Source organism: Olea europaea, chromosome 15, assembly GCF_002742605.1.
Source record: "Olea europaea var. sylvestris chromosome 15, O_europaea_v1, whole genome shotgun sequence".
Taxonomy (NCBI): Eukaryota; Viridiplantae; Streptophyta; class Magnoliopsida; order Lamiales; family Oleaceae; genus Olea; species Olea europaea.
In genome coordinates, this window is record NC_036251.1 from 25,946,357 (window position 1) to 25,971,224 (window position 24,868).

General features: G+C 32.6%; 3 protein-coding genes, 2 non-coding genes and 1 pseudogene across 5 annotated transcripts; 5 read left to right on the plus strand and 1 right to left on the minus strand.

Annotated features, from left to right (window-relative positions):
• Positions 1-859: 859 nt before the first annotated feature.
• Positions 860-2,007, plus strand: LOC111411459 (anti-sigma-I factor RsgI6-like). Its single transcript, XM_023041990.1, has 3 exons — positions 860-987; positions 1,077-1,536; positions 1,642-2,007. The coding sequence occupies exons 1-3, from the start codon at positions 860-862 to the stop codon at positions 2,005-2,007; spliced, it is 954 nt and encodes a 317-aa protein (XP_022897758.1).
• Positions 2,008-6,342: 4,335 nt separating this feature from the next.
• Positions 6,343-11,522, plus strand: LOC111411460 (anti-sigma-I factor RsgI6-like). The gene is made up of 6 exons (XM_023041991.1): positions 6,343-6,549; positions 9,315-9,537; positions 9,780-9,943; positions 10,051-10,149; positions 10,230-11,009; positions 11,094-11,522. Exons 1-6 carry the CDS (start codon positions 6,343-6,345, stop codon positions 11,454-11,456), a joined length of 1,836 nt encoding a protein of 611 aa, XP_022897759.1. The 3' UTR covers positions 11,457-11,522.
• A 1,386-nt stretch (positions 11,523-12,908) lies between these two features.
• Positions 12,909-14,990, plus strand: LOC111411461 (annotated as a pseudogene).
• Positions 14,991-19,906: 4,916 nt separating this feature from the next.
• TRNAG-UCC lies at positions 19,907-19,978 on the plus strand. The gene has a single exon. It is a non-coding gene; the product is annotated as a tRNA-Gly (tRNA).
• A 1,464-nt stretch (positions 19,979-21,442) lies between these two features.
• Positions 21,443-22,205, plus strand: LOC111411057 (anti-sigma-I factor RsgI6-like). Its single transcript, XM_023041630.1, has one exon. The coding sequence runs from the start codon at positions 21,689-21,691 to the stop codon at positions 22,094-22,096; it is 408 nt and encodes a 135-aa protein (XP_022897398.1). The 5' UTR covers positions 21,443-21,688; the 3' UTR covers positions 22,097-22,205.
• Positions 22,206-24,738: 2,533 nt separating this feature from the next.
• TRNAP-CGG lies at positions 24,739-24,810 on the minus strand. Its single transcript has one exon. It is a non-coding gene; the product is annotated as a tRNA-Pro (tRNA).
• Positions 24,811-24,868: the final 58 nt, after the last annotated feature.

The following is a 24,868-nucleotide window of genomic DNA, read 5'->3' on the forward strand; positions in this document are numbered from 1 at the left end:
AAAAAAAAAAAAAATTATAATCATAATAAATTGTTCATTTTTAAATTTTTTTGGGGAGGATTTATTTTATGGGCCAGTGTCGTTTTTATGCAGCATGGTTGCAGGTAAGCAATGGAGAAGATGCTTATATAGCTGCTATGTTCAAGACAAAAACAGAAATTAGAACTGCTGGATGGGTTATAGCCAGGCAGGGATGTTGGACCATGCTTAAGGGTGGCTTTACTCTGAATATTTCTACCCCTGTCGAATTCTATTTCGAGGTACCATTTTATATTTTATGGTACCTTTTTCACAAGTCTTCAAGTTGTTTTTCTTAAGTAGGCAATTTTATTTGGCTTTCAGACACAAAATACAACGATCGACATATGGGTAGACAGTGTTTCTCTACAACCATTTACCCAGAAAGAATGGAGGTTTCATCAACATCGAAACATTGAGAAGGTTTGTGTTTCTGTCTCGGGCTGCCCTCGGGTGGAAATGTATCTAAGGGACTATTAACCGTCGTAAAAGTAAATGTTATTTAGCATCAGTCTAGGTGGTAGTGAGGTCCATCTCGACTTGACTAATGCTGTCAAAACTGGTGTTAGATAGCATTATTCCTTTCCTAAAATTACGATGTTTAATTATTGGACAATATCTAAGTTTTATAAGCTGTCTTAATTTGCAGCTACGCAAGAGCCAAGTTAAATTTCAAGTTACTGATTTCGAGGACAATCCCATAGCGAATGCAAAAATTTCCCTAAAGCAGATTAAACTGGCATTTCCATTCGGCAATGCAATGAGTGAGGCCATCATAGACGACAAAGCCTATCAGTCTTGGTTCACCTCCAGGTTCAAGTACACAGTTTTTGAAAATGAAATGAAGTGGTATTCTAATGAGAAATACCCTCGTCAAGAAAACTATTCTATCCCTGATGCCATGCTGAAATTTGCCCATAAACATAAAATTACTGTCCGTGGACACAACATTCTTTGGGACGATCCCAGGTAGCACTTCATCTCTTCGATGAAACACCTTGTCTAAAACTTATTTTTTATGACCTGACATGTGAACAATTTTATGCACTTGATTCCAGGTACACTCCCTCGTGGGTTAAAAAACTTCCAAAACGCGATGTACCAGAGGCTACCGAAAGGAGGATAAATTCTATCGTGAAAAGATACTCAGGCAAGGTGATTCATTGGGATGTTATCAATGAAAATTTACATTTCTCACAGTATGAGGATAAAATGGGGAGAAATGCATCAGCTGTATTCTTGAAAAAGGCTCACGAACTTGATAAAAAGGCACTGCCATTTTTGAATGAGTTCAACACTATCGAGAGGCCTAGAGACTCTTCAGTAACAGCAGCTAAATATTTGGACAAAATCAAACTGATTAGAAAACAAGGTTATCTTGGCCCTCTTGGAATTGGATTGGAAGGTCATTTCGCTGTTCCAAATCTCCCGTATGCAAGAGCTTCCATTGATATGCTTGCTGCTACAAATTTGCCAATTTGGATTACAGAATTGGACGTCTCGCACACACAAGATGAGGTAATTTGATTTTATTGCTCACTCAGAGTCAAGAAAAACGGCAAGGTTAACAAGAATATATATTGTCATACTAAAACGGATAAGTTGTATTATATGTTTTTGCAGTCAGTGTACTTGGAGCAGGCTATAAGAGAGCTCCACGCGCACCCAGCAATTCAAGGCATACTACTGTGGGCAGCATGGAAGCCCCCAAAGGGGTGCTGGAGAATGTGTCTAACAGACAATGATTTCAATAACTTGCCAACTGGTGATGTGGTTGACAAGGTATTACGGGAATGGAGGCATAAGGATTTTGTGGGCACTACAGATTCTGGCGGTTACTTCACAACTTCATTGTTTCATGGAGCTTACAAAGCCAGAATTAGTCACTTTTCAGGGAAAAAATCTGAGAAAATTAATGAAGTATTTGAGGTGAAGCCAGCAATGGGAGATGTAGATCAGAAAACACTACATTTAAGAGTCCACCCGTGAGTTTCTACTTGTGATTATTGAGCTCTTGTTGATTATAAATTGTTTTCTATAAAAACTTTAGAGAAACTTTTGACCAATATATATATATAAAGGTAGAATTGCACTTCATTGAATTTTTTTTTTTTATTTTTTCCAGCAGATATCAACTAAGAATCAACTTTATCGCTTAATTAACTAAAAATTACCTTCAAAATTAACAAGCTATTAGAATTTAATATTTAAATAGCTATTTTAAAATTACCTATTAAATTCATTAAAATAATTATAAACCAATGGTGATGGAATAGTAGACATGAATATTCACTAATTAAATAGTGTGTCGTATCACCGATGTTTAATATAGTTAAGCATCGATGCTTAAAGGATTATTTTGAGGTGTATAATAATTTTAGAGATATCTCTCTATTTTCAAAAATTACAATTTCCATTATTTCAAGTTTTGAATAATGTATATGTCCAACGACCATTTTTCTCTCATATGTTAGCACAGATAATAGTGAAAAAATGCTTAAAATTACCTAAAAATTTCATATATGTTGTGACTCTTTTAAAAATAACGTCTTACATAAAATACATTCATCAACATAATATTATAAAGACTATCAATTCTTCTAAGATACTCCAATGTTTAATTGATTTGAATAATTACATTGAGAAACACAAGCTATAGGGATTCTAATGCTGTTTTCTTCATAAATCAATACTCGGAAATTTGATAGTTGTGCTTATTACTTTGTCACATAACATAGGATAGAGGGATTTTAGTGGTGATTTCATTTTGAATCAGCACTTAGATGTAATAAATAACATAATTACGTTTCTAAATATTCATAGGTTTGCGATTCTACTTTAATAGAGAATTGACCATAAAATGAAGTTATTACACGACCAGTCAAATGAAATTTAAACTAATACAACATATTTCTTATTTCTCAAATATTACATTATATTCTTTTGTATAGAGTGGTTGGGTTATAGTACAAAAAATAATAATAATAATAATAATAATTTATTATTTTTGTTCTTACTACTTTGATTGCGCTCATTACTTTGTTACAAGTGAGTATTTCAAATCAGAGTATTTGTTCATGTATCAGTATTGTTGAAAAATTGATAGTCTAAATAATATTATGTTGTTTATTTAACTAGAAGTGTTAAAAATATATTTTATGTTGAGAGAAGTTGGTGTAATGTTTTAAAATGGAGGGGTATTGATAAAATTATCGTAAACCTCGGGGAGGTAAGCATTATTCAAAAATTTGAAATAATGGAGGCTTGTATAATTTTTGAAAAGGGAGTTGGTGTCTCCGAAATTGTCATATACCTCGTGGGAGGCACGCGTTATTCAAAAATTGAAATAAAAGATATTTGTGTAATTTTTAAAAAGTGTAGAGTGTCACTGAAATTNCTCGTGGGAGGCACGCGTTATTCAAAAATTGAAATAAAAGATATTTGTGTAATTTTTAAAAAGTGTAGAGTGTCACTGAAATTGGTAGAAACCTCATGGAGTCTATGTAATTTGCCCTATTGATAACTTTTTAACTAATCAAATTTTAACTTCAACAACACATATTATTGACATATAACTTTTATCAATTTTTCAATCACTCGTATAATCAACTTTTATCAAATATATGACTATTTTATTTTATTTTATTTTTTTTTTTATTAAAAGCATTGTCATATAACACCTAACGTGTATAGACTCAAATTGTGTTGGTTTGGATTTTGATAAAACAACCTGCACCATGATCCAATTTGTAAAAAAAAAAAAATTGACTGCAATCTGAATAGAAAGATCGACCTAAATGGGTCAGTTCGATTGGGTTAATCGATTTCGCAATCCAAATGCCCGTTCCTATACATAAGGCCACGTTTGGGTTGGATTTGGTACCCTAACTTTTGATTCTCAATTAGAAGTTGTTCTAAGTGTTTGATTAAAAAAAAAAAAAAAAAAAGGATTATAAAAGAATTTGTAACATTTAAGAACATATTTTTGAAAGTTAGCAAAATAGTAGGTAGTTTTTCAAATTCTACTTTAGTTTCCCTAATTATTTATAGCTCATATCTATTTTAACCATAATTAATTAAATTAATTCATTTTCTATCATATCTTACTTATATTCCAAAAATAAATAGAGAAAGAAAGCTAAATGCAATAAAGGTAATAAAGTATTATTTTAATATTTATGTTATTATGAACTGCTTTTATTTCTTATATATAATTTTCAAATTTAATGAATTTTTTTTAAAAAATAACAACAGTAAATACACTATTTTTGCAAAAAAAAATAATATTATTATATACTGTTATAAAAGTAAAAATAAATAAAACAACATTACTAATGAAAATAGTCATATAAAAAATTCATTATAAATAATATCGATTTTAGTAAATGAAAAATTACTTTAGGTTTCCAAATGCTAAAATGCTGATTTTTAAACACGAACAATTTTGAAACAAACATTTAACTGATTCTTCATGCAACTTCTTATTTCTTCAGAACAACAAACAGTTGATTATCTTAAAAGCAAAGTAATAACAAACCACGCATAAGTGAAGTAATTTACAGGTGAAGGAAAAATCAATTGCTAATAATTTGTTGCAAAATCCATAGAAAAAATAATTAAACAAAATGAAACAAATTGAAAAATATTTTGTAAAAAATTGCTATAGTTAAGAACTAAATTTACTAATTGGATTATTTTATTTACACAATGTAATGTTATATATACAGTTCGGTTACACACAAAACATGTATTTAGGCAATATGGGTACCTTTTGAAGTAGTATAATCAATATATACCTGGTTTTGACACCCGACAATTGAAAATTAAAATGTTGTATAGCCGTTTCTCAGTTCCTTCTGTGTGACGAAGTCACGGCATCTTCAAATAACTAAAATTGGGTATTTGTGGCTGGACAGTTAGGATAATTGCCTTCCAAAAAATAGCCTCGAATTCAACTCCCATAAACAAACTATAACTTTTTTATGGCTATTTTTCAGTTGTGTTGTGTAATGACCTGAGCCTCGTGTCTGATTGTTCTTTTATGTACTGTTTGCTTTGAAAGGAAATCTCCCGTCTTATCCCTCATGGCATTCTATCATGTTCCTCAAGATTTGAATCCAAGATCTCTACATATGAGAGATTTAAGTTGAGTCAATTTTGTTTTTACTGTAGTTTTTTTATTGAGTCTCATTTTAAGGAAAAAAAATTTGTAATAATGATTTTTGAAGAATATGTGGTTAAAAATAGAAAAATTGTGGATTTACGTTTAAATTATTTTATCGAAAGAATGTGTGATTAAAAATGAGTTTCAAAAAAATGGGTTCAAACATGGGCAAAATTTGACGAAAGAAAAACGATTAGTCACAAGACTTTGATTGTTATAAAAAACGCGCTACCTAATTGGTACCAAAATTCAATTTAAATCTTTCATACGCAGAGATCTTTGGTTCGAATTTTGAGAGATATGACAGAAAGCCTTGAAGGGTAAGAGGGAAAATTCTCTTCCAAATCGGATAGATCGTTAAAAAATGGCCGAGCACGATGTTTAGATCGTTACATGCCGTGCCACAAATTAGAAGCTTCTTTAAGTCGCTAATTTTGATACGAATTGAGTTCAAAAAGATAGAGCCTAGAGATGTGTGGTTTAGTCACTAATTTTGATTCGGAAAATCATTGTAGACACGTGAATTTACTAAACATAATATTGTAAAAAAAGATGTACAATATGTTTAGCAAAAGTTTCTTTTTTCTCTTGGGCTAATGCTGCTTGTACACCTCAATATGTACACACGAGGCTATGCCACTCTCACATGAAGGGAGACTCATGCATAATTTAGGGTAATTAGCACAAAATGTCCCTATCTTTCGATATTTTTTGGAAAACATCCCTACATTTCGTTTTTTGATGGATTACACCCTCACCTTTATCTTTTTTTTGCGCGAAACATCCTTCTGTCAACTCCCAATTAAAATATTCCGTTAAATCAAAAAGTAATTAGCATAAAAGATCCTTACCTTTCAATATTATTGTGCAAAACATCCATACCTTACATTTTTTGACATAATTAGCACAAAAGGTTTCTACCTTTCAATGTTATTGTGCAAAACGTCCATATCTTTCATTTTTTAGTATTTTCACCTCTACCTTTCACCTTTCATTGCGAAAAAGGTCATTTTTATCCATTTTTTCAATAAAATGACGATTTTACCCTTCTTATTCAAATAAAACAAAAAGAAAAGATGAATTACCAACTGTAACCATAGTCCTTAAATTACAAAGAAATCATAAATTCCCAACCACTACCACTTTCACAATCTATTAAGATGCCAACTATAAATCAACATAACTCCACCTTTTTGACACCATGCCCACCAGACTCCGCCACCGCAAATGTGGTTGTTTCGGATAGATTGGTGATCAATACTATGAAGGAGAATATTGGGGAGAGTGAGGCGAGACTGGTGGTGGTAGAGTCCGATAGGTGTTGTAGCCGAAAGGTGGTGCTATATGGATATATAGGTGGTGGCTTGGTTGGATTATGAAAGTGACGGTAGTGGAGAATTTATGATTTATCTGTAATATTTTGAAAGAATTAGGACTATGATTGCAATTAATTATTTATTTTTCTTTTCTTTTCTTTTTGTTTTATTTGAATAGGAAAGGTAAAATTGTCATTTTATTGAAAAAATGGATGAGAAAGACTTTTTCCCAATGAAAGGTGAAAAGTAGGGGTGAAAATGCTAAAAAATGAAAGGAATGGACGTTTTGCACAATAACATTGAAAGGTAGGGACCTTTTGTGCTAATTACCTTTTGATTTAACAGAACATTTTAACGGGGAGTTGACATAATGACGTTTTGCGCAAAAAAAAAAGTAAATGTGAGAGTCTAATCCGTCAAAAAACGAAAGGTATGAACGTTTTCCACAAAAATATCGAAAGGTATGGACGTTTTTGTGCTAATTATCCCATAATTTATTATATGTGGGCCCCCTTCATATGAAGGGGGTGTAAACTCGTGTGTATACCATTATGTATATACAATATTACGCTTTTCTCTTTTTGGGAGTCTAATTTTGATAGATTAGTCATGTCTATGTGAATTCATACCATAAAATATGATAAAACATATTATGTAATTACGAATTAAAAATATAATAAAAAGATTGGATGGTGAAAAATTGGGAAGCGATCATGTTCCCCACACTTGCCAAATCTACCATTCGAGGCGATGAATGTTGTCAACTCTAAATCATATCGTTTAGGGATTTATTATCCAATGTATTAAAATATACAACAACTCAACTGGATAATGAATTAGAAAGCCAACTAACTTTAGTAATAGAGTAATGCTATTCAACTCTACTGGGGTTACAACCAAAATCTAGGTGGCATTAACGTAACATTAAATGATAGGTAAAATTAAATAAGTCATTGAATTTCACCTTTCATTTAGCCTATTATTTAGCGCCATTTAAGCAGAAATTATAACTCCGATGGAATTATATAGCATTATTCTCAGTAATAATATCTACTAATGATGAATAGTATAATCAAATAATAAATAATTCATAATGTTATTATGTATTTGACAATCAATGGCGAAATAAATGTGTAGATATCTTATCTTGAATTTATCATTTATAAACTTTTTAGGTGGTAGTTGTTTCCTTAATTTATTGTCCAACGTATTGAAATATGTTGTAATTTTATTGGTCAATGAATCGAAGAATCAATCTTTACTAATGTTGAAGTATTGCTCGAATATGAATTTGTGAAAGAGTGATGTTATTTACCACAATTGAGGATTATTATGTGGAATTCTAGGGAAAGTCAATAAAATGAGTATCATAACTCGAACTTATCATTTCATGACCCGTTCAAGTGGTTGCGGGTCTCTTAATCTATTGTAGTGCATTGAAACTTATCACAATTCTATTGGTATATGAATCAAAGGATCCACTAGCAGCAATAATAGTCTTAAATTGTCGAAGATCCCAAGTAACTAGCCAAGTAGCTTGAGCCCTTGTTTGAGCTACATTATTTCCATAAGCATGTATTTTTGAATAGTGTATTGATGAGAAGATGTGTGGTTAAAAAATAAAGAAAATTTTTGAATTTGTGTGTAATATTTTTTATTGAAGAATGTGTAGTTGAAATAATGTTAAATCACTGTTTAAGAATGTATTTTTTTTTTTAAATAATGTTAGGTAATGATGAATATTACTCGAGTATAAATTTATGAAAGAGTGATTTTATTTACCCTCATGGTTGATGACCAACATATTATGTAACAATAATTGACAAGGCTAACAAAATAAGTATCACACCTTGAACATTCTTTGAAATTACATGTAATATAGACAAGTGGTCGTCCATAATTATAAAGAGCATTACTCTTGGTGGAATAGTGTGTGCATGAAGTTTCAATTAGAAAAGAATTTCTTTCCTTATAAATTTGATACAATCGATTGCTTTCCAACTCCAACACGCAACATCAAGATTTTGTTCCCTTAAAAATTGTCTGCCACTTTCATCCCTCTTCCAATTTTAATTCAACACGTCATCTTCAACAATTATTTTCCTAATTGAGAGTCACAACCATAACATGAGAGAGTAGTTAATTTCAAAATTAATGACCTTTGACTGAAATAATTCACCGATTAAATATTTTTGGCTCCATCTTCACCAAAATAATTAATTTTTCGATTCTCTCTTTCATTTCCAGCTTTTCCTCTCGTTTCATTTCCCTTATTTATCAATTTTTATATGGCATGATATCACTTATTAGGTATTAATGATTTTAACAATATTTTGAACTACAAAAATCTACTATCGAATTTCACATTTTATTCTTAATTCCTTCTAGTATAAAAGGTCACTATAATGTTACTCATACATTCAAGAGAAACAAATTATCACCATTAATGGCAAAACTATTGACATCCTGTCTGTTCCTATTTGTCTTTCTTACTCTCCTCTATGGTATTACTTGATACTCATTTTGAAATTTTTCCTCTACACAATGTGACGTACTTTTAGGAGAAAAAGAACTGATTTTTACCATCAGCTGTGTTGTCTGTCAAGACAGAATTTAATTTATCATTGTTTATATTGTACAGATTACAGAGTTTATGCTGTCACCTATGATCACAGATTCAATAGCAAGGCAGGCCACCCTTTCTTTCAAAATTTTATTCTCAAGAACCCCCCCACACGAAATTATTGTTTAATTTAATTTTAGTTTTTTTTGCTTAACTTGATGATTGAAAAATTAATATATTTTTTGTTCGACAGTGTTTGGTGAAGCCAGAAGAAGCTCATTATGGTGGAGGGATAGTTGTAAATCCAGAACTGAATCACGGGTTAAAAGGTTGGACAACATTAGGCAATGCTAAAGTCGAACTTCAAGAATCCGAAGATGGTAACAAATACATAGTTGTGTCCAATAGAAATAGAACGTTCGATTGTTTTACACAGAAATTTAATTTGGAGAAGGATAAACTTTACGTGTTCTCCGGTACGTATCCATTGCTTCATATGTTTAATAACATTTTTTTTGTAAATTCTTAGCCTTGATGGACACCATATGTTTTTTGTTTGCTAAATGTCCAGTCACATTTTAGGTTTGGGTTTCATTTAATTTATTCTTCTGAAATTCTACTTTCAAAGTCAAAAAATAATTTTAAATGATGTAGGACCCACAAAAATTACCCAGATATTATACATATATCTTATGCAAACCTTATTAATATTTTTTAGCTTGGTTACGGGTAAGCCAAGGGAAAGCTCACGTAGCTGCTATGTTCAAAACACAAACTGGCTATGAATTTGTTGGATGGACCATGGCTCGAAAGGGTTGTTGGTCCATGCTTAAGGGTGGCATTGTTGTGAATTCTTCTAGCCCTGCCTACCTCTATTTTGAGGTAACAAGTTACACTATCTCCATCCCTGCCAGCATGTCTTTTTTTGGAAATAATATTCACACTTTCATTGTCGTTAATATATTTATTTGACCTCTCTATTCTTTCAGACTGAAGATCCATCAATTAATATTATGGCAGACAGTATTTCATTGCAACCATTTACACACGAAGAGTGGAAGTCTCACCAAGATCAAAACATTGAGAAGGTAAACATGTATATATAATGTGTGAGCGCGCTTATGTATGTGTTTGTTTGATTTAATTTTTATTTGATAAAAAATTCCAGATTCGCAAGAGCAAGGTGAAATTTCAAGCTGTTGATCAACACGGCCAACCATTACCCAATGCAACGATCTCCATCAAACAAAATAAACGGAGTTTCCCCTTTGGTTGTGCGATAAACAATAATATCCTATCAAATACTGCATACCAGAACTGGTTCTTGCCCAGGTTTACACACACAGTATTCGAGAACGAAATGAAGTGGTATGCCACTGAAAGTTCCCGTGGCAAGATAAACTACAATACCGCTGATGCCATGCTTAAGTTTGCGAAAACACACAATATTCAAGTTCGAGGTCATAATGTTTTCTGGGAAGATCCGCGATACCAACCTAATTGGGTAGGAGGACTTTCGAAAAATGACCTATTGAATGCCACGGAGCAAAGGATAATTTCTATAGTAAAACGATATATAAGACAGTTGATCCATTGGGATGTCATGAATGAAAATCTGCATTTTTCATACTATGAATCGAAGATTGGGGGGATAGCATCCACTGCTTTTTATAAGAAGGCGTACAAGATTGATCGGAGAACAACTCCATTTTTGAATGACTATAACACAATCGAGGATAGCAGGGATGGTGCAGCCTCACCGCCTAAGTATTTGCATAAGATTAAACAACTTAGACGAGAAGGTTACAAGGGTCCTTTGGGGATTGGATTGGAGGGTCATTTTCAAACTGCAAATCTTCCTTACATACGAGCTTCACTCGATCATCTTACTTCCGCAAAACTACCCATTTGGATTACTGAATTGGATGTTCAATCCGGACCTAACCAGGTAACTTTTTACTACAAATCCTTATGTTTGAGACAAAAAAATAAAGATATTTACGATTGATATTGTGTGTACTTATTTGGGCAGGCCAAATACTTGGAGCAGATTATAAGGGAGGTTCATGCGCACAGGGGTGTAGATGGGATAATGATTTGGGCTGCATGGAGTCCACAAGGATGCTATAGAATGTGTTTAACAGACAACAATTTCGAAAACTTAGAAACTGGAAACGTTGTTGACAAAATCTTGTCTGAAATTGGCCTTGTTTCAAGTCTAAATGGAACCACAGACTCTAATGGTTACTTTGAAACTTCACTATTTCATGGAGTTTACGAAGCCCAAATCAATCATCCAACAGCACTGTCAGAATCTTACAACATAAAAAGGTTTAATGTGGCATTGATGGGGAGAAATCCGAAGAGAACAACGCTAGTCAAAATCCGTGCATGAAGAGTCGACGACAGATTTAGTAGCTAGAACAAAGACATATCGATTTATACCTTTTTATTTCTGATCAATTATATGTTAATATTATCATTTGCATGGGTAAATTGATGAAAATTGTTTATTTTGGTAAGATTCTATTATTATAAAATCAAAACGCTGGGAATTTGGGCATTAAGGACTTAAGTGCTACAGTTGCTCAGAAAGTTATGCTGCATATATTACCGATCTTAATGATTTCTTTTGAATGATTGAAAAATGACTTGATTGCTCCCATGCACATATAACTTATAACAGAGAGCAAAAAAAAAATAAAAAATAAAATCATTGTATCAGTACTGAATTTTCCCACCTATATAGTGAAAATGTATGTGAAATATTTCTTAAAATAGGATCAAGAGAATTCACGCCATTATACTAGGGTTGGACTTCGATTGGTTCGATCGATATCTTGAGAATTGGACTGAATGAATTTTCATTGGAATAATGAGAATGAAACCATTGATTCCATAATAACAAAAGGAATTGGACCAATTTTGGTTGGATTTTTATTCTTTATAATTTTAAAGTGAACTAGTCAAATTGATCGACTCAACCCAAACCAACTGGTTTACCGGTTTGGGTTGGTTCTTTAGTTCATTTATGTAGTGTTTGGTTTAAGAAATCAAATTCTGGGTCGGGTCGGGTTTCGGGTATCCATTAAAACCCAATCAACCCAACCCAAAAAATTTAAAAATATAAAAAAAAAAAAAAAAAGGGAAGAAGAAAAGGACAGCCCTAATTTCTATTTCACGCTTTACATATTAGACAATCAAATCATCAGTTATATTTAATAAATATGATCTTTCTATTTAATGTAATCCTTAGAAATTTATTGGATACATTGTTAATAGAATATATTAAAATCTGAATTGGAGACATCTAGTCTTTTTATTTTTTATTTTTTTATTTTACGAAATATAGTAAAATCTATGTAGGCTTTATGGTGTTAGTACAATCTATGTGGGTTTTACATTAGTTTTGAGCAACATTTTTGTCCCTTACACAGTAGAAAGTTGAGCAAAGGTTTCAAAATCCTACGTTTACACCCTTGTAACCATGTCTAAAGAATTATTCCAACAATTTCGACCAAACCTTCTTCCTCATTTTCAATTTTAATTTATTTTGTTTCAAGATTTCAATTGAATTTATTTCAAAATTATACAGAAATAAATCTTTGTCTAGCTAGATGACAAGAAATGTGCGACGAGGCAGACCATACACACACACACACTAACAAACATGCTTAATTTTTACTTTCAATATTTTGATTAATTTGTCATTTAACCCTAGATTCTTGATGCTCAACTTTTGCACCTCCCAATGCTGTCCAGCCTTTTAACCCATGATTCAGTTCTGGATTTATAACTATCCCTCCACCATAATGAGGTTCTGGCTTTATCAATCACTGAAAAAATCATGCCCCAAAAATCATATAACATTGTTGCATCTGACATAAAGGGATCGCTTCACGGTTTTTCACAGAAATTTTACCTGGAGAACGATAAACCTTACATGTTCTCTGGTATATATATATTTCTGTAACCTTAATATAAAAATTCAAACTGTAACAATTTTTTTGACGCTAATAATATGTTTGGTATGCTGAACGTGGATCTTCAGTTTAATGTACTAAATTTTTTTTTCTTGAATAATTATTTAGTTCTTGTATTATCTTATCTCGTCCACTACTACATGCTGTAAACTTCTTTGAATGAGCTTCTTCGCTTTATGTGAACCTTGTTGAATTTCATTTTAGCTTGGTTAAGGGTAAATCAAGGGAACGCTCACATAGCTGCTATGTTCAAAACACAAACTGGCTATGAAACTGCTGGTTGGGTTGCGGCGCAAAAGGGTTGTTGGTCCATGCCTAAGGGTGGCATTGCTGTGAATGCTTCTGGCCCTGCCCACCTCTATTTCGAGTTAAGTACTTACCTCTACCTCTCCCCCCCTCCCCAACATTTTTTCTTCACAATTGTATAATTTACATTCACTCTCAATTGTAAAATTCACTGTTATTCATATACTTTTTCGACTTTTCTATCCTTTCAGAGCAAAGATACATCAGTTCATATCATGGCAGATAGTATTTCGTTGCAGCCATTTACGCACGAAGAGTGGAAGTCTCATTGAGATCAAAGCATTGAGAAGGTAAACTTTTATATTTAAATATGTAGCAATGTACGAGATCTGGATCACCATTCACTGTCTTATTCACCAAAAAAATAAAATTTCAGGTACGCAAGAGCAAGGTGAAATTCCAAGCTGTCAATCAACACGGCCAACCTTTACGGAATGCAACAATCACCGTTAAACAGAACCGACCTAGTTTCCCCTAGGGTTGCACCATTAACCCGTTCATCTTGTCTAATACTGGGTTCCAAAACTGGTTTGCTTCTAGGTTTAAATACACAGTATTCGAGAACGAAATGATGTGGTATGTCAATGAACCTGCCCGTGGCAAGGAAACTTACACTGATGCTGATGCCTTGCTCAAGTTTGCCAAGGCCAACAGCGTCCAAGTTCGAGGTCATAACATATTATGGGATGGTGTTAAACTCGTACCTAATTGGGTGGGAGGACTTTCAACAAATGATCTATGGAGTGTTACACAGAACAGGATAAATTCTCTTGTGAAAAGACACGCAGGCCAGATGATCCATTGGGATGTTATGAATGAAAACCTACATTATCGTTCTTTGAATCCAAATTGGAAGCAACGCGTCCACTGTTTTTTTACCAGATGGTGAACACAATTGACGGGAAAGCAACTCTATTTTTGAATGATTATAACACAATTGAGACAACTAGAGACTCTGATGCCTCAGCGGCTAAGTATTTGGCAAAAAATCAATCAAATTAGACAAGAGGGCTATAATGGTCCTTTGGGAATTGGATTGGAGGGTGAAGCGAACTTCTTAGCGTCGTATATAAATTCATAGCCAAAATTTTTACAAGACACACAGCCAGGTTCGACCAGCCAAAATTTTCTATGGTGCATTGCTAGGTGGGTCACACAAAAATCCCTAAACACATAGCATGATTGAAAAGAGAAATATTTATTCTAGTACACCTTGCCAAACGTCCCCATTGCGACGTACTAATTAAAGTGAAGATTGATGTTAATTGTGTATTATTTGTGCAGGCATTGTACTTGGATCAGATTATAAGAGAAGCTCACGCGCACCCGGCCGTGGAAGGGATAATGACATGGGGTCCATGGACTCCAACAGGATGTGTTTAACAGACAACAATTTCAAAAACTTAGCAACTGGAGACGTTGTTGACAAGATCTTGTCGGAATTGAAACTTGCTGCTGGTTTAAAAGGAGCCACAGACTCTAATGGGTACTTCGAAACTTCACTATTTCATGGAGAATATGAAGCCCAAATCAGTTATCCATCGTTACAGTCAAAATCGAATTACAACTTGGAAAGGTTCAACGTGGCATCAATGGTGGAAGCTGATCGGGGAACATTTCGTGTCAAAATCCACGCATGAGTTAAATATATAACAACATAAGGAATGCAATTTCTTTTGACTATGTGATCAATTTAGTATACTCATATTTCTATAATAAAATTTTAGAATATTTCAATGGTCTTAAAAACAAGTGTACTCGTTAGACTAAGGGCCCGTTTGATTGCAAAAATGAAAAAGACAAATAAATTCCATCTAAATTGGAAAAGAAAAAATCACCACAACCATAGGAATTCGATTTTCATGGAATTGACCAAAAATATGCTTTAAGTGTTTGTACCTTGAAATTTGAATTTCATTTCCTCTTTCATATCAAACAGCCAAAGTAGAAAACGAATTTATCGGATATGACATTTTCCATGAAATTCGTTTCAATCAAACAGGCCGTAATAAATGTTTTACTTTTCTTTGTATCACTTCTGTGTCAATATTATTTTTGACATTTATCATTCGAGGTTAAAGGGAAAAATCAAAAGGTTGCAACTGAATCCTAAAAAAAATAAAGATACTGAAACCGTAGAAACAGCATTACTGTCATTAGTAATTTGAAAATTTATCCAGCAAATTTTCCAAATGAAGTACTCGATTGCTCTGCAAACCTGGGGCTAAAAACACATAACAAAATAGTAAATTATAATTGTATAGTTACTCAATTTTCTCATTAATTTTGTGTTTTTAAGTATGGCAAAACTTCCAAGAAATAGAAAATTGAATTACTTTGTCTAACGTACCAAGCAATAAGTTCTCTTTCTTGAATGCCAATCAAACTCATTTTTTAAAGAAATTGATTCATTGTTTGCACTGTTGTTCTATATTCTAAACCTTAGGTACTCGACAATTAATAGTTTTATTGAAATTGATAATTAAACCTAGGTACTTAATCTATCTCAGTTTTCATCGCTGTTCCATATTCTAGAGAGTTCAAACAGCTCACACGTCTTCCATGGCTCAATCTTGAGCATATAAACAAACCATTTTGAAACGGTTTGAGTTTAGAAGTTGATATTTAAAAAGCTTTTGAAACAGAAAATTCCCACCAGCACAGCTGGCTGAAAGCAGATTAAAAACAGAAATTTGACGATAGCGGCTGGATGAAATTTTGGGGATAAATGGGTATTTGTTGGATTTTCTAGGTCTTGCAAGCGAACTCCTATCAACGCGGGATAATAACAAGAGAAAATCCAAAATTATTTTGGAAAGAAAAGAAATAAGATAAACATTATTTCATATTAGGAAACTTGTGTTTGACTTATCTTTTTTAGTTGTGTTTATCTTTTCTAGTTTTCTAGGTATAGTTGTGATGACTTTTATCTGTTATTTAATTAGGATTATAATTTCTTTATTAACTAGAATAGGATTTTTAATTAGATTATATATATATATATATATATATATATTATTCAGTGGATTCCAAATAATTATCAAGTCCGTTCGAGCAAAATGCGAGCAAACCCCATTCGTGTGTTAAGAACTAGACTAAGGAGGAAGGACAGCGTCATTGCATCTTCCACTCGCTTTATTCTATCAAGAATAAAGTGTGTTAAGTGATTGTGGATAATGGAAATTGTGAAAACATTGTGTCGAAAAGGTTGGTAAATTTGTTGAAATTACCAATTGAAAATCATCCTAAAACTTATTCACTTGATTGGGTGAAGAGAGGTCCTTCCATTCGGATTGTTGCGATTGCAAAGTACCTCTATCCATTAAGAAGCATTATAAGGATGAAATTATGTGATATTATAGATATGAATGCTTGCCATATCCTATTGGGTCGTTGAAGGAAGTTTGATGTAGATTTAACCATCAAAGAGCTTGATAATGTGGTACTCTTTTCATTGGGCAGTCATAAGATCGCTATGATTCCTCTCAAACAGACGGAGAAATTTACTCAACAACGAACTGAGAGTTTCTTGTAGAGTCTATAAGAAAATATGATTGTTTTTATCCAGTTGTAGTTAAAGAGCTTTTTACAGTAAAGAAGATGAGGGTGTTCTGTCTGAGGTGCAAGAAATATTAATAGAATTTGAAGATTTGGTTTCTGATGAATAATCGAATGAGTTACCTCCTATGAGGAATATGCAACACTGGATTGATTTGGTACCTAAGGCTAGCCTTTTGAATTTGTCTCATTACCGAATGAGTCCAAAAGAGAATGAGGGTTTGTCTATTCAAGTGACTCAAATTTGTAAAGTAATTTTGTCAATTGAGACTCGTCACAAATTAGAAGTTATTTGTGATCTTGTTAAGTTAGATAGGTGTCATATTCTACTAGATAGATCATGGCAAATTAATGTGGATGACATATATAAAGGTAGAGAGAATACCCACAAGTGGAAGGATAAAAATATTACCATAGGGAGGATATATAAAGCTTCTAAAGTGGAAGGGAAAGATTTTCTAACAATTACAAATTCAAACAGTGAATTTTCTTCAATGAACATTTATAGAAGAGAATGATACGGGACAATACCAAGAGAAAATTCAAAATTAATTAAGAAATGAAAAATAAGATATACATAATCTCTTAACTCTCTCTTTTTTAGCCGTGTTTATCATTTCTAGTTTTATAGGTATAGTTTTGATATGACTTTTATTTTTTATTTAATTAGGATTTTAATTCCTTTATTAATTAGAATATGATTTTGAATTAGATTAGAATTTTATTAGTTTCCTTATTTTAAACTCCTTATATTAGTAAGATTATGGGATAATTTTGCCTATATATATAAAGGCTTTGTACATGTTGATTAAAATATTATTTTTTTAATTTAATAGTCTAAAGTAATAATTTTTTTATACTTATTGCACCATATATAAATAGTTAAAAAACAAATAGAAATCAAATTGTTTATTAGAACTATTCAAAATTGAACATACATTGCACGTTATTTTAAAATACTTTATAAGTAATGTAAAAGTAATATATGATACCAATTTGTTGGAGGATTTCATGAGTCTCAAACGAATTAAAGAAAATAAAATTTAGTATAGAAATTTAAAAGATTCAACTTTTACTCTCACAACTCAATTTCTATTATTCAAATTTTTTATAATGATGAATATTATAAATGAATAATCTTATTATATTACATTTGATACATAAAAATTAATTCTTAATACATTAATTTAAACACCCATTAAAATTTTTAGATACATGAATTAGGGGTAAACGCGATTTGATTTGGACGGTTTGTGCTATATTTTCAACTTAAACCATTTTATTCGATTTGAAATTTTTCCAAACCATTTTATTTTTAAACCAAACCAAATCAAACTATAATTTGCAATTTGGTTCGATTTTAATCCGCAGTTTACTTATCGACATTATAGTAATATATTTAACATATAAGTTTAAATGAGAATTAATAATGTTAAATGTTAAATTATATTCATATTTATTATGAAACCCATGAATAAATTATTTTCAAAATTGGTTACTAAAATATGTTAATAGAACAAATATATCTTTCTTTATTTTTATTTTTATTTTCTTGTTTGACATTCATATTGTTATATGGCGGCTGATAAAGAAAAAGTTACATTCTGTTATTATAGTTTGATTAAAATTCATTTCGTCTTACTAATGAGATATTAAATAATAATTGAACGGGATATGTTTAGATATACAAAGATTGATAGAGTTTCGGTTTATTGGGAATTGACGATAACATTTTCTAAATACTTTATGAAAGTAGAAAGTAATAGTATTAGTTAGGGAACTTTAACATTTTAACACAATCAGTCGCTCCATTCTTCGTTCTTTCTAAACTACAAATAAGTTCATCAATCATCTAAACACACAAATAGGCATTTTTCTATTCAGACAACAATTCGCAAGTGTATAATAACTTTAAAAAAACAAATAAAAGAAAAAACAATGGAAAAATGGCTTCAATGAGATTTACCGAAGGAGAAGAGAGAAAGAGTTGATTTAAGTAGAAATTAGCAGACTAACAGACAAAGGCGACTTGTGATTCGTTTAGCAATGACAGACAAGCGTCAAATGTTAGGGAAATGAAAGTTTATGTTAAGGCTTCTAAATAAGTCAACTAACAGAAAAACTAACGGAATATTCGGACTCCAAGTAAGAATATCTGAAATGTTTAGTATTATGAGTGGTATAAATGAAAGGTTTGCGTCAAGTCTGTTACTAAATGAAATGTTTGATATCGTATCTATAATTTTTCCTCATAAAATTTAAAACTTTTCAAAGGCTTAAAGATTTGGGAGTACTTTTAACATAATGTATTGCTCTTGTCATTAGCAATATGTCAATATTATTATTTTATATGTTAAAAGGGGCCAAATTATTTGTCGATGACTATATTTTAAGTGTTATAAAATTAAGCATTCGTTTGGTAAAATTTATAAATAATTTAAAATAATTAAATTTCATTTTCAACCTTGCATTTCAAATCCGATAAGTACTATCTATTTATTTATCCACACTAATTTATATGTATTTATAAATCAATTGTTTATAATTTCTACTCAATTGGAGGCTACAAGGTTGAAAACCTTAATACTTAGAGCATCCCCAAGAGACTATCTACTTTTAAAAAGGATATTCTATGATTTAGAGGGTATATATAAATTTAGAGAGTAAAAATTTTGAAATACTCCAACATATTTTTTTATATTAAACACTTAATTTTGCCACTTCAATTTTTTTTTTCTCTATCTTTCATTTAAATTATTATAAGATGCTCTAAGAATGTGTTGAAGATTTGAATGCTACGGTAGATTCATTTTTGTTTTGCTACCTACTTGAGGTTGCACGGAAATTTTTAAATTGGCAATATGTCCATACGGATGCTTTCGAAACGTGAAATCCTATGAGAATCTTGGACTCATTACAGAAACTCAAAGAAAATATTTTATTTCTTATTCTGCTAAATATTAATAAATAAAAACTGAGGATAATGCTTACATCAGCTGCGTTTGTAGTCCAACGGTTAGGATAATTGCCTTCCAAGCAATAGACCCGGGTTCGACTCCCGGCAAACGCAAGTAGGATATTTTTTGTTCTAATTTAATTTTTAATTTTTGTCTTTTAATTTGTTGCACCGTGTTTGGCTACAATGATTTGCTTAATGATCCCATTTATTTGCTTGATCATTAAGTAGTTTTCCTTGAACGTTTGTGGCTTCATTTCGACTTAAATGATTTGCACGATTCTCTCTAAATTTTCCCATTTTCCTCTTCGAATTATTTCTCAATTAATTAGTTTTTATTTCGCGTGTGAATAATTATGCATTTATCACCTCTTTTGAATAAGAAATTTACTTCTTAGATTTTACATGCTTGGTTCTTAGTTATTCAGTATAAAAAGGTCACAATATTGTTAACATCGTTCAAAAGAGACTAACAATTCACCATCAACAATGGCAAAGCTACTGACATCTTGTTTATTCGCTATCGTCTTTCTCGCTCTCGATTTTGGTATTACGTATATTCATCTTGTTTCTTTCTTTTTCTTCACAAAATTTAATTTATTATTACTTCTAAGTTCTAACCACGTTGATTTATGTTGTACAGGCCACCAAGATTATGCAGTCCCTTATGATTACAGATTTAATCCCAAGGCAGACTACCTTTTGTTTTAACATCTTTCTTCAAAAGAAAAAAAAAAAAAAAAAAAAAACCCCCCCAAAGGGGCTGTGGGAGGCAGATTCAAGCTGCTGGAAAGGAATAACGCGAAAGAGTTTGCAAATCACACAAAAGGTATATTTCTCATCACAGTTTTTATCTAAATACAAAGCTGAATCCTGAATGGGAATTGAAATCTGTTAAATTCCGCTGTGCATGTTTAAATCAATTCCCAACAGGGCTGGACAATATTCGGAGATGCAAAAGTCGAGCATAAAAAATCCGAGGACGGAAACAAATATATTGTTGCCTCCAACAGAAGCAGAAACTTGGATGGCTTTACGTGTTCTCGGGTATATATCTATATTTCCGTAACTATAAAACACAATTTATATTTTATAGAAAGAAATATATTTTAACATTAATGATATGTTTAGTATACAGTATTTTCCTCCTTTGAAATTGCTCATGTTAATTCTTTTTGCAGCTTGGTTACGGGTAAGCCAGGGAAATGCTCACATAGCAGCCAAGTTCAAGACAAAAACTGGCGATGAAACTGCTGGATGGGTTATGGCTAAAAAGGGTTGTTGGTCCATGCTTAAGGGTGGCATAGTCTTCAATTCTTCCGGACCAGCCCAACTCTATTTTGAACTACAAACCCACATTTTTTTTTCCCCATTTTAGAATTCGCAGTCGTTCATATACTTTCTTGACAATTCATATTATGGCAGATAGTATTTCGTTGCAACCATTTACATACGAAGAATGGAAATCTCACCAAGATCAAAGCATTGAAAAGGTAAAAGAGTGTGTGCAGTTAGTTTTGATCACCATTTACTACCCTCTAATTTCACAAAAATAAATAAATAAAATTTCAGATACGCAAGAGCAAGGTGAAATTCCAAGCTGTCGACCAACACGGCCAAGCATTAGCCAATGCTACAATCACTATTAAACAAAATCTTCCCGGTTTCCCGTTGGGTTGCACGATGAACCCGCTCGTCCTAGACAATGCTGCGTACCGAAAGTGGTTCACGCCCAGGTTCAAGTACACGGTATTCGAGAACGAGTTGAAGTAGTATATCAATGAACCCTCCCGTGGCAAGAAAGACTACGGTCCCGCTGATGCCATGCTCAAGTTTGCCCAGGCAAACAACATTCAAGTACGAGGTCATAACATATTCTGGAATAATCCGAAACTTCAACCTAATTGGGTGGGGGAACTTTCAACAGATGACCTACGAATTGTTACAGATCACAGGATACATTATTTAATGAGTAAATACAAGGGACAGATGATCCATTGGGATGTTGTGAATGAAAATTTGCATTATTCGTTCTTTGAGGGCAAATTAGGAGCAAACGCATCAACTACATTCTACAAGAAGACGAACCAGATTGATGGGAACACAATTCCATTTCTCAATGATTTCGACACAATTGAGAAAAGCGGAGGTCTAGCCTCACCAGCTAAGTATTTAGAAAAATCTGTCAAATTAGAGAAGAAGGTTTTAATGGTCCTTTGGGAATTCGATTAGACGGTCATTTTACAGTTCCAAATCTTCCTTAAATAAGAGCTTCACTCGATCAACTTTCTTCTGCGAATCTACCAATTTGGCTTACTGAATTGGATGTTGATTCCAGACCTGACCAGGTACGAGATTTTCTTTTTTTAATCAAACATATCTTGCAGGCAGAATCTTAATTAATCCTAAAATAATTATCCGTGCAGGCATTTTATTTGGAACGGATTCTAAGAGAACTTCATGCACATGCCGGAGTACAAGGGATAATGATATGGGGAGCATGGACTCCGACAGGATGCTATAGAATGTGTTTAACAGACAATAATTTCAGAAACTTGCCAGCTGGAGATGTCGTTGACAAGCTCTTGTCGGAATGGGGACATGCTGCTCGTTTAAAAGGAACCACAGATTCTAATGGTCACTTCGAAACTTCACTGTTTCATGGAGAATACCAAGCCCGAGTCGGGCACCCATCGCTACTGAAATCAACTAACTTGAAAAGGTTCAACGTGGTATCAATGCCCGAAGTTGATCGAGGAAAAATGCATGTCAAAATCCAAGCAGAAGTCAATAAATAATAAAAGAAATTAAATGTCTTTTGACTACAATAGCTACATGTATACTCAGGTTTTTTTTCCCCCTTAACATGAAAATAAATGAAGTTTTTAAGGGTTTTAAATACTTAGTCGGAAATATTATTACTAAATAAGACGTTATTTTTTTCCATATATATTCTGTAAATATTTTTTTGAGCATTCTTGTTTTATACATAGGTCTTAAAAACTGTCCACCGAGAACTCGAGTCCTATAAAATTGAAAGGTTGAAAAACAATATTGATGTCTGAATCTGGATAGAACCTAGTGCGTCAATAGATGTTGCCTCCATTGTCCTCCATGAGTATGTAACTTGCGCACTTGGAATGCACACGTTAGGGGCACAAGGCCGTAACTTCATGTCTGACCCGGTATTGATGTCAAATAGATGGACCTTTCTTTCTTGTGATGCTTCTGCTGGGTAAAGAGCCAATAAATGTTGAAGAGGCTACTTCTGCAAACTCACGAAAGATTAACATGTGAGCAATAGATGTTAGGAATAACGTGTATGGAGTAATGCAATCACCTAAATAATCGTGTAATTGAATAAATTACTTTGCATATGAATTTGAAATAGGAATACGAATGAATCATGCTTAGTAACTTACATTGGAAGAAATAGTTAAATAAAACTAAATTTATCGATTGTCAAGAATACACTAAACAAACTAAATTACTTATGCCGAAAATTGAAAATAGGATAATAATAGGTGGATTTGAAATTCCAACACATTCATCTCTTATTTAATTCAAAACAAATTTAAATACTTACTATAATAGCTTGTATCTAAATCAATAAATCTCATTTGTCCTCTTCTTTCGGGCTCGAGTTTGTGGCCAATTCTGTATCTTAATCAGTAGATCTCTTTTATTTTACGTAGATTCGAATTTGATAATGAACTTATACAATTCAGTTTAAAGATTATTTCTCATGGGACGAAATTCTTTACTAACTAAATTATTATTTGTCAACGTCGATCTCATATGTTTACGAGTTTCACATAAACATTGAGGTGAAATAGTTCTATTAAAGGATGAAACCTTGAATGCAAAGACTAAGTCCTATATCAGGCAGAAGCCTTGAATGCAGAGGTTAAGACCCATTTTAGGGAGAAGCTTTAAATGCATAGGGCAAGTATCATTTAGGAAGAAATATTGAATATAGAAGCTAAGTCCATTTATGGGAGAAGACCTGAATACATGGGCACAGAAGCACATGCAGAGACCTTTATTGAAGAAGTGGAGCTGTGCCTCCTTTCTTCCATCAAGTTCGGTTAGTAGGCCACCACGTTATATAAAATAGAGTTGGTGGAGAAAGCGAGTTTCAATGAGCAACAAGTGGAACTGCTCTACCCAAGCTTTTGAACTTCCTCTATGTACTTGTATTGAACCACTTGAAAACTTCTAGTGCATTGGAGATCACCACCCTCCCTGCCGACCTATAAGGCCAATTTACGAGGACCGGTAAATTCCATCTCTATCTCCATCTATCCCAGGTAAAGTACCATAAGAAAGAAGGACATTTCAGTTCTATCTATGAGGTAAAAATACCTTGATTAAGATGGTGTTTCAATGCTTGAATGCTAAATTGTATTATGGGTCTTCCATTTTGTATAATGGTTTGCACCTCTATTGATTCAACGAATGGGATTGGACGAGGCACTGGTGTAACAACTATGAACTTGTTAAATGATATTTCATGAAATGAGTATTTATTATTCCCTCTAAGACTAAGAGCCCTTAGGGTGGAGTCCACGGAGAAAAAACAGTCTTTTAATTGATTTTAATATGCAACCGAATATGAATCTTATTGAAAGTAATATGTTTAACACATTATTGTTGTCAGTTTTAAATATCCAGATTTTATTCTTCCAAACTCACGTTGCAATAACGAGACCTCTCTTGTAGATTTTCCTAATATTTTCTTCAATTTTTAGAGCAATAATCGAAACTGATGTATGACATGGAAAGTGATTCTCACACTCGCAAAGTCACCACATCGACCAGGTTCAGTTAACATATCAACAAGACATTTACAAAAAGATTAATTTAGAAGACTTGGGGCATTCCGAGAATCGAACTCGGGACCTCTCGCACCCGAAGCGAGAATCATACCACTAGACCAAATGCCCTCTTATGTCAAGTTGCCTCTCTTTAAATTATTTGAGATGTACTTGAAGAATATTTATT

Excerpts from the sequence above, each read along its gene's own strand:
- LOC111411057 (XM_023041630.1), top strand. The coding sequence starts at position 21,689 with ATGCTCAAGTTTGCCCAGGCAAACAACATTCAAGTACGAGGTCATAAC.
- LOC111411459 (XM_023041990.1), top strand. The coding sequence starts at position 860 with ATGAAGTGGTATTCTAATGAGAAATACCCTCGTCAAGAAAACTATTCT. Across the intron at positions 988-1,076 it reads ATTCTTTGGGACGATCCCAG|GTACACTCCCTCGTGGGTTA; the intron begins GTAGCACTTCAT and ends ACTTGATTCCAG. Across the intron at positions 1,537-1,641 it reads TCTCGCACACACAAGATGAG|TCAGTGTACTTGGAGCAGGC; the intron begins GTAATTTGATTT and ends ATGTTTTTGCAG.
- LOC111411460 (XM_023041991.1), top strand. The coding sequence starts at position 6,343 with ATGCCAACTATAAATCAACATAACTCCACCTTTTTGACACCATGCCCA. Across the intron at positions 6,550-9,314 it reads GATATATAGGTGGTGGCTTG|TGTTTGGTGAAGCCAGAAGA; the intron begins GTTGGATTATGA and ends TTTGTTCGACAG. Across the intron at positions 11,010-11,093 it reads TTCAATCCGGACCTAACCAG|GCCAAATACTTGGAGCAGAT; the intron begins GTAACTTTTTAC and ends TTATTTGGGCAG.